At 36.1% G+C, this 10,640-nt stretch overlaps 1 protein-coding gene across 1 annotated transcript; it reads left to right on the top strand.

The window, feature by feature from the left end:
• Positions 1-1,524: 1,524 nt before the first annotated feature.
• On the top strand, positions 1,525-3,783 carry PEX13 (peroxin 13). Its single transcript, XM_087665628.1, has 5 exons — positions 1,525-1,753; positions 1,941-2,201; positions 2,419-2,747; positions 2,831-2,923; positions 3,025-3,783. The coding sequence occupies exons 1-5, from the start codon at positions 1,741-1,743 to the stop codon at positions 3,238-3,240; spliced, it is 912 nt and encodes a 303-aa protein (XP_087521754.1). The 5' UTR covers positions 1,525-1,740; the 3' UTR covers positions 3,241-3,783.
• Positions 3,784-10,640: the final 6,857 nt, after the last annotated feature.

The raw sequence follows: 10,640 nt of genomic DNA on the forward strand, positions 1-10,640 counted from the left end.
CAAGGTCTGCAACTTATAAAACATGCAAGATGCCACACGAGTTTAAAAGAAAATATATTTTATTTAATAAAAATTATAGGATTATATTTACAAAATAGATTTTTAATTACAATTTGAAAAAGATTTGCAAGTTTAGTAACGTAAAAGGGGTCATTTTATGACCTTATAGTATGTAAAGAAAGGGTATTTCTTAATATCCTTTGAATGTACGTTATATAGATGATTTCTTATAGGTGCATCCCCTCGGCCAACGGTAGACACTAGCACCCAATCATAGTTAGAGCCTTAGTACCCAACAATGCTAGATAGAATTCCTTACCAATGAACCAAAATTGAGTGAGAGCACCTCTTCCCTTGTAGGTAGCATCAAAACAATGCCAGATAGAGTTCTTTACCAATGAATTGAAATTGAGTGAGAGTAGCTATTCCCTGGTAGGTAGCATTATTCCATCTAGTGAAGTCCTTCTCCATAGAAGGACGACCCAAAAAATAAAAATAGACTCTTGTGGCCTTAAGTGTGGCGTACCTTTGATGGATCCTTTCATATGGGAGTGTGATGGAAGCCTTATGTAGCTGGGCACTTTCCTGTGCCGTTGCCTTATAGGAGGCATTGTGGATCTCCTAGTCGATTAGCAGTACCTTCTCTACCTCCAACATATCCAACTCATTACCTTTAACAACATGTTTGTCTTCAATTTGCTTAGGGGCATCTTTTCTATTCACTACCTCTTCCCTACCTAAGGCTACATGCATGTTAAGTTTGCATGTGCCTTGTGGTTTTGGTTGTCCATGTTGTTACCTCCATAGTTAGTGCAATCGCCACATTCCTTGATGCCATGTTCACCTACACCACTTCATTAGTCTTCCTTAATGCTGATTTGATCTCTACACCCCTTGAGGGCAAAGGCAAATCATCCTATGTTGAATGCCACATTCTTAGATCACCTTTTCCCCACAAAAAAGGACCGTGCTCAAAATTTTAACTAGCATATCTACATAAACAATCTAATTTCGCATCCCATCAAAACTTAACATCACACTACATTCTCCCCCAATCCATGGCTTCACCCCTATCAAAAACCCTATCCTATGTTTCCTTTCAGCGTTCGGAGAATGTAACCATATGCATTTTGTTAGCTGTAAAAAGCATGTAGCTTCCCATTTAGAAATCATGAACCCTCCCGCCTCTAAGTGCTAATGATGTCTCCCCATATCAAAACTTTGATTCCTAATACATGCCCTTCCCATTGGGGGGGGAAGGGCATGAGGATCGAGATTTGAGAGAGAGAGAGAGAGAGAGAGAGAGAGGTTTCTCAAAATTGAGTATGTTGGAAGGGTAGAAGCTCATGATGATGCTTCACAACAACTTCGTGCGAGGCTATCATGTAACATCCTAGCATTTTTCGCATGTGAAGGCATGCTAGTGGGCTTTATTAGAGACCCATGTTCACAAGCGAGTAATTTTCCCATTTCTCCAAAAGTGTAATCTATGCCAAGGTACAATGAATAGGAGTGAGGCAGAATGAATTTGATGCTTGCGGAAGCTACTTCTTTAGGTGTTGTAAGGGCCGAAGGGTCAAGGTTGCGGAAAGGAAAGCCAAGCAAAGCATCAGAGGAAAAGAGAAGAAAGCCAGAGGGAAATTTAGCGTCCGTTTGCAATTTCTCCTTTCCTTTCCTCTTTCTTCGTGGTGGTTCGGTCGGATCGTCTCTCTGGTTGCACATCTCCGCACCTCGCAGGCTATGGCGGCAACAGGTCTCTCTCTCTCTCTCTCTCTGTGTATATGTGTGTGTATCACACCAATCGATACCTTATTATTGCCCTAACGCAGGAATTGAGCTTCGATTTTGCTTTTATCTGACTCCCTTCAATATTTAGCTATCTTGCCTGACGGCATCATCCCCTGTACCTTCTCTCAATCCTTGTGTTGTTACCATGCCAGGTGGTTCCAGAGCACCACCGAAGCCATACGAGCGTGTCCCATCCGCAAATCCCTCCCCTTTCAGGCCACCGTCCGGTGCTGGCACTACCTCTGCAGTGGTCCAATCTGCAGGCGTTGCGGATACTGGAGCCAATAACAATAGCATTACCGATAACAATATCGCAGCTTCTGCGAATAGAGCCATCGCCCGACCAAGGCCCGCCCGTCCTTGGGAGAATAACAACAGTCATCCTTGGGAGAATAACAGCAGTATGTTCGGAGGTAAGATGATGTCTTTTCTGGCCCTCTTTGATCCATGGAGGTTCTTGACATTCACAGGTGTGCAAGCCCATGAGTTAAAAAAAAAAAAAAACAAAACAAAACAAACATTGCCCTGTGTTTCCTTCATTCTGGTATGTATTAGATTGCACCGTATAGTGTATACAGTATATTTTCATTTGAGCTTATTCTCAGAGGATGTTATTCACCCGTGTTGCAGGTTATAACTCTTCCATGAACTACAACCGGTACTCGAGCTTGGGAAATAGTATGTTCTCCCCATATGGTGCTAATAGATATGGCATGGGAGGCATGGTGTCTTCGTATGGCAATGGGTTATATGGTGGCAGTAATGGTTATGGTGGGGGTATGTATGGCAGTGGATATGGAGGTGGATATGGAGGCGGATATGGCATGGGCATGGGCATGGGGATGGGGATGGGCATGGGAATGGGCATGGGCGGTCCAGGTGCTGCAGGCGACCCTAACAACCCTAATAATGGAGAACCACAGGGGCCACCTCCTTTTTGGCAGTCTTTTCTCAGAACGGTATGGATCCGGCCAGTATTTTGTTTTTCTGGCATGAGAGTGATGCATCCTTTTTGTGCTCACATAATTTGGTGTGTGTTCAGATGGATTCTGTGGTGAAAGTCTTTGGTCGCTTGTCGTTTCTTATGGATGAAAATGCCCGAGCTTTTTATTTTTTCCTCGATGCATTGCTTCAGGTACTGGCCATCATAACTACATAACATGGTAGTTGACACCCAGTGGTTTCTTGAAGTTCTGTATTTCAGCATATGATGTATGGAATCTCTCTTTCTTACAGTTGTGCGATCGTGCTGGCTGGCTATATGGTTACCTGGGTGAATTTGCTTTCCGGGTGCTTGGAATCAAGTCACGAAGAAGAGGCCTGGGGAAATTACATGGCCCAAGTGCACCTGTGCTGGAAGGGGAGAAACAGGCAAAGTACTACATTGAAGAGCCTAAAGAGGCTGCAGGAGGATGGGACAATGTGTGGTCTGATGAAAAAAAGTCTGGCTGAAGTGAATTGTTTTGTGCCTCACCTGGCACAGACAGGGTTTCAGTCAAAATGCAATTTGGTTATGTACATACTTTCATCAAGGGTAAAGCAGAGCTGATTCTTGCTAGTTCGTTCTTTTGGGATGACTGATCGAGCAGGCACTGCATGGGTTGTAAGCTTCATGGATTTATTCAGACTTGCTGCTGCTGTGATGTTGTTATTTTTATGGAATAAGTGGTTTCACAACCTCTTTAGTGACACAAGTTGTGAAGATATTCAGTTATTCTCAGCGAGCACTTTTTCGAGTAAGCAGAGTTCCAAACCTAGTACTTCATATCTAATCAAATGTAGCTCTGAATCTAGGTTTCCCATCATAACAAAGTTTGAGCTGGCACATTCAAGTGCATGTAATCCAGGCTCTCTCTCCCCCCACCTTTCCCCCTTCTCTCCCCTGCTGCCAAAACCCCAAAACAATGAAAAAAACAAACAATTGATCCTATCTGCTATGGCAATGTATCATGAAGCTGAAATCTTTCTTCTCAGGTTCTTATGTTTTCTCTATAATCACATGTTACTTAGGAAAAGTAGTCTTGTGCAAGTTTGAATAGTAGATTAGACTTCCTGCAGTTTTCTTAGGATCTTGAGCAAAAGTTAGGCTCCGAGGCTTGTCTCCTAAATGATTTCATGCCTTATTGTTGGCTTTTGATTGCTAAAAGCATAGATTTGTATGTACTGCTTGCTCATGCAGCAAGCTTGTCTGACTTGGGCAAAAGTTGTATCCATATTATGTAGAAACTCATTGGCATGAAATATCTACTCATTTTTGTAAGAATAGGTAGTAAGAGTGGTTTTTAATATATGATTTTAAATGGTACTTTATATGTAGAAGTATGAACTATGTTGTTATAAGTATATTTTATTAAAGGTAAATACTTTTCATTGTTGGTTGGCTTTATACCAATAACATTTTAACTTGTTTTATATTGTGAGATTAGCTATCTCACTTTGACCATTTATTTGAGGTTGATAAGAAGAAAACTAAGTTATGTGTCCAAAATTTTGAAAAGAGCTCGCCAAAAGAGATTAGTGGTTTGTGTATCTCTATGACTCACAATGGCTTATGACAACTCATGATATTACAAGATTTGTTGAATAAATATTTTACTTATATATTGAGACTTTATAATCTTCTCGATTGGAATGAAATGAGCTTTTTTATTGAATCTATTAATAATGTTTTATATGTTATCATTATTTGTTGATTTTAGCAAGTCAAAAATAAAATTCTTTTTCAAGGTTGACTCAAAATTAATATTAGTTGCAAAAGTCTTGTAGGCTTTTGGGAATCAAACTTTTATCTTTTGGTATATAATATATTCTTTGATGAATTGTTCAATGTCTCATTGAAGATTTGGCCAAATAAATATAGCTTAACTATCTTAATTGTGGTCAAAATGCCACGATGAGTCATGTAAGAAGAACATAATATTTTTCTATAACTTTAGGTTTGAGATTTTTAGTAATCCATAAATTATTTTTTATTAAAAGAAATTGATATTTAATAACATAAGAGTTTACTTTTTTTTCAACTTATAAATTCTCTCAAATGATTTTAAAGTTTTCATTAGAAGGATACATATTTATTATACTCGTGAAATTTATATAATCAATTATGATCGTTATATGAATATGAGGTCTTTTTAATAGGGCATTAGTTTCTTTATTTTGCTTTCTAAGAATATGTTATATTTGAAAGTTAAATTGATTAAAATAATCGTCCCATTGAATATGTTTCTTAGAAATCTTTGGTTGATTGAAAAAATGTTTGAGACTCATGGTTCATCTTTATGAGTTGTTTTTCACCTAAAAGATAGTGTTTTCAATCTTTTGAAACTTGAATGATAATTATAAACTCCTTTTTATTAGTAGTAGTTTTTTTTTTTGCATTTTGTAATCTTTTGCTTGCATAAGCAATTGCATGCTCTTTCTTCCTTAAGATTGCATCAATGTAGTCTCTTGAAGCATCACATTTCACGAAGAGGATTTAACAATTTAGATATAATAAAAACATGCCCTTTGCTAATATAAAGCTTTAGAGTTTCAAATGTTTTCTTCTCTATTTTGGTTCTATCAAATCATGTAATGGTATAGCAAATCATTATAAACCATTTAATGAATCTCTCGTAATAAGAGCATAATCTCAAAAAACTTTGAATTTCATGAACACTAGTCAATTTTGGCCATTAGTAGTCTTGGCCTCTTGTGAGTTCATATTCAAATCATATCCTTGGATACAATATAGTTTAAGTAGTAAATCACTTTTAAGAAAAATTGACTCTTTTTGTCATTCACATAAAGTTTGTGTTTATGGAGTTTTTGAAATACTATTTTTAAGTGTTGTTTACTTTTTTTTTTTCATCTTTTGAATGAACAAAAATATTATAAAAGAAAGTACTCGTAAAATTTTGGTGTGTTCTAAAGATTCTTTTCATCCTTCTTTTAAAGATTGTAGAAGTATTGGTGAGACCAAATGGTAGCAAAAGAAAATCATATAAATCAAAAGTTGTCTTAAATGTTGGTTTATAAATCTCTTAAGGATCAATTCACATATGATGGTAGCTACTCTTCAAGTCAATTCGATGGAATACTTTGGATCCATCTAATCTATCTAAGATATCATTAATTCTTGGAATGGGAAACCTATTCTGAATTGTAATTATTGAGGGTCATATAGTCCAAACATATGCGCCAATATCCATTTTTCTTTTACACTAAGAGGAATGGAGAGTAAAAATGTGAGGAATTGGGTATTATTAAATCCTACTTTAAGAGCTCATTCATCTGCTTTATAATCTCTTGTTGCATTGGGCTCACACAATAGGGTGGCCTATCTAAAGGTGAGCTTTGATGAATGAGGTCAATATGATGATCTTTTAATCTTTCTGGTGTCAACTTATCAAGTAAAGTGTTTGCAAAATAATCTTCATACTCATTTAAGAAACTCTTTCACTCCTTATTCATATATGAGATGAACTCTTCAATTCTAAACTCGTTAAAAACTTTGACAAAAATCAAGTATGAGGAGATAAATACTTTTTTATTACTTTACAAATTTGTACATGGGATAAGATGGAAAAAGAGTTTCCTTTCACTTTCATATCAAAAGATATATTTTTACCCTTGAAAGGAAATCTAAATTTATATTGATTCCAATTAATGGTTAGATATATTCTTCTATGATAGGGTAGGTATTCCTAATGTAACATCACCATGACCAATATCTCTCATGACAAAACTCTCATGATCTACATAATCTCCTATCTCAATTTGTAGTTTTCGAAATATGGGAGTAACTTGAGACTCAATTTCTTGAAAAGTAGCACTTGATATTTTTTATGTTCTAAACTTGTCGTTTGGTAGATGTAGAGCTTTAAAAATCCAAGGATGGATATAATGTTATGTAGCTCCTATATCAAAATGAATGAGAATAGGTTAATTAGCAATCTTACCCCAAGCCATAAAGAGCTTTCTTTTCTTTGAAAGAGTTTCATCCTGTCACAAGGATTCCTTATGTATAGCATTTGCTTGAGATGTCTTTTGGAGTGCCACCAATTTAAAGCGGCATCTTTCAAATGTATTTTAACCATTCAAATATTAAAATGTCTAGTAAAAGACATAACCTTTTGAGCATCTCTCTTACCACAAAAAGTAGTATCAAATTGTCTAGCAAAAGACACATCTTTTTGAGAATCTCTCTTATTATAGAAAACATCAAACTTGATGCTCTTTTCTCTAGGATTGAAGTCTCTTTCAATATCATTTTTCTTTACTAAAAGCATCTTTGGAGATTCAACTACTATGTAAATAGCTGGTTCTTTGACTTTCTTCTTACCCTTCTCCATGGAGGGATTCTTGAAACAAGAGAAGGCAACTTGTATATGATGAGACGTTGAAGTCACTACTTCAGTGGATTGTCAAATGATGGTGACGTGTTACCTTTCATAAACTTAGTTGCATTAGCAACATTGATGTCTTTCATGCTGAGATAGATCTTTTGCAGCCATAGTATCCTCTATCTCAAGAGCCTTCTGGATAAGGGAATCTTCAAAGACATTTGCTTTAGCCCTTTTCTCCATCAAAGCTTGATTTTTTGGATTTGCTTCCAACTCCTTGTATCTTTTATACTCTCATAATCAGAGAAGCATACTGATATTAAGTGTCGGGAGCCTTTCAATTGTTTACCAAAATTATCCTCTGCGCCTCTTGACATGGTGAGAAGGTTGAGCCCAAAGATCTTGTCGCTCCAAAAAAGTTCTTGCAAAGAAAAAGTCCTTACTTTGGTACCAATGTAAGTGTGAGGAAGAATGTGAGATTGATGATATTTTGAACTTAACCACCTTGATCAATTATCACCATGAAAAATTAGTAGACGGAGGGGGGGAGAGAAAAAAGAGAGTCGACATCATGTTGAGAGGGAAACCGATCCCTCCTCCTTTACAGGAATTTATTGAAACAAACCACAGGCACTAAGTGCATTTGTTACAATTATGAAAATTAGGGTTGTGAAACTCTAATTTATGTATACTCTGTGTATTAAATTATTTTTATTCTTTAGTGCACTTGAACTAAATCAAGCTAAGTAAAAAGTGCTTAGATGAGTGATATATAAGAGAGTACAAAGCATGTGGTTGATATTTCAACCTAAGATTTTATTGGAAATGAAGAGAGAGACCTCTGATATATAGGTGTAGGTGATCAAAAGTGAAAAGTAGATATTACAAATGACAAGTCTTTGTTGAAAATGACAAGTGTGGGGGCACTTCTCTTCAAAATGACATGTCTTATTCTAGATGCTGCATATCACTTTTTTAGAGGACGAAGCTTCGAAATCTTGTACTCTAAAATCTCTCAAAGGGTTAAGAATTTGATATAGCCAATTGAAGATAAAAAAATTTCTTGTGAAATTTTGGAGCCTTTGATGCAAAAATAAAAATTTAAAAAAAATCACTTTTTTAGAGGAAGAAGCTTGTAAATCTTTTACTTTGAAATCTCTCAAATGGTTAAGAATTTGAGATAGCCTGTTGAAGACAACATTGTTTTGTGTGAAATTTCGAAGCCTTTGATGTAAATTTTTTTTTTCATTTGAGCAACTTCTAAAAATAATAACTTGCTAAATTTTAGGAGTCGCCAAATTTAGGCTATGGAGAGCTTCATTATATAGGTTCATCGGTTTATGGTTTGTTTCTTTGATCATTGGCATTTGGTTTCACTTTTCAAAACCACTCATCATATGGGCTTCTAGTCAATGTGACTACTTGAGTGTAAAAGCCTTAGTCATCCGAGCTTTCTCTTGGGTATCTTGTTAATGATGACCCAAGTAAAATTATAGGGCGTTCTGGCCATTGGCCACCCTTGGACTAAGGACATTAAATAGCCTCTTGGAAAGACATTTAGTGTTTTGGTATTTATAAATTTAAATAATTTAATGTCTCTAATTAAGGGTTTTAAAAAGTTTTAATACTTTCAGGTTTAAAGAGTTTAAGAATTTAAAATTGGAATTTGGTCATGGTTAAAGTCTGGTAACGTGTTTTTTATTGAATTGAATTATTTTTAGCTAGAAAGTAAGTGTAAAAGTTGAGTTTTGCATACATTGAGTGGATTGGCATATAGCCGAATTGGAAGCCATGTATGGTTGTTGGAGGCCAGTCTATGTTGTTTGAGATTGTAGAGAGCAGATTTGGGAAGGATTCAAGTTGGTGGAGCACCTTGATAACATGGTAACTTGTTCTAGAAGTGATTATGACATAGAAAATAAAAAGAAAACCTTAGGATGTGCTAGGAGATAGGTTTAGGAGTGTTTAAAGTGGTAGGTGATTTGATTTTTGGTGGCATTTGGGATTGTTGTTTACATTTGATGGATCTTAGGTATAGATTATAGCTATGAGAGCATTAAGTACAATTGGTAATTGTTGTCTAGGTCAAAATCATGGTAGAAATTAGGATTTTCTCTTATGCTTATTCTCTCATTTTACCTTGAGATGTGTGCAATTTGGTAGAAGAATTGAAGATTTGATCCTTGAGTTTGAAATGAAGTGTTGTTGATTGGGAAATTTTTGTTTCCAATTTGTAATCAACAATGATTAGTGTTTGCTTTGATTGTATGCATGCCTTCGTGATCAAGAGAGGTTGCTAATGTAAATTTGGTCAATGGATAATTGAATCAATGAGCTCTTGGTAATCCACAACATGGCTGATTTGTAGTTGAAGAAGATCCAATTTGGGCTCTTGGGCTATGGAATCAAGGGGTAAATTAAATTTTAGGGTTTCTAGTTTTTTGGGAATAATGGGAGGTTTCAAACTTATGTAGATTTTTCTTGAGTCATTGAGGAGTGGAAACTTGGACATATTCCTTAGGTTTGTGATGGAGCCTATCAATCTCTTGGAATTTTAGCCTACTCTAGTTGTAATGATTTGTGAAACTAATGGAAAATAAATATTACAAGGGGCATCAACGTTTTTGGGATCAATTAGTGTTGGCTTGTCTCAATTTCTTGGGGGAAAATTAGCCCAAAGTGGTAAAGGGGTAAATTTTCAAGCTCTTATTTTTTAAGTTCAAGAGGTCATTGTAAGGATGTGGATCTACGACTCTTGGAGCATTACATGGATTGTGGAGCTATGAATAAGCCTTTAAATTTTGGACTATAATGAGAGAGGTGAGTTGGTAAATTCATTATGTTTTGATCTTGGTCTTGCATTCCTTGCTTTTAAGGTTGGAAGAGTGCCCACCTACTTAAGCGAGTTGATGTATTCTAGTGACAAACCGAAAGGTGGTGAAATCCTACTTTACAAGTAATTTCTACAACCATTGTCTACCAGAAATGGCCCACTAACATGGAGATCAATGTCTCCTTCATAAGAGCTTATGTCTTGCAATTTAGCTCAACCATCATTTATTCAGGCAAGTCCACAATGTTTGAGTGGATGACATTTGCAGAGGACCACAACAATTACTTGAGGGAGGCTAGTTACTTTGACAACCACCCCTTTAAGTGAAAGATTAATAATGCAAACATCTATGACACCATAGAAGATAGAGCCATGCAGGAGCATGTAGTCACCCCTCATTAAAGGGGTCTTGTGTCTACTAGTGCTAGTATGGAATTCATACAATAATGTGTCAAATTAGGCAGAGGTAGCAAAAATAAAACTATTGATAGACAACAATGATAGGAGAGCACAAGTGGTACTGTCAACAACAGCAGAAATTGGAGGATAAAAGAATGGTCAAATTGAGTGAACAAATATTTTTTACAGTGATAGTTCTATTAAGGACCTATATGGAAACTATTGAAGCTTGATTGGAATCCTTGCCACCCAAACATTTTGGACACGAGAGACATTGACAAAGCAGTTAGCTTCAC

This window comes from Lygodium microphyllum, chromosome 24 (assembly GCF_053477565.2).
Source record: "Lygodium microphyllum isolate KBCC chromosome 24, Lygodium_microphyllum_v1.1.10, whole genome shotgun sequence".
NCBI classification, from domain to species: Eukaryota; Viridiplantae; Streptophyta; class Polypodiopsida; order Schizaeales; family Lygodiaceae; genus Lygodium; species Lygodium microphyllum.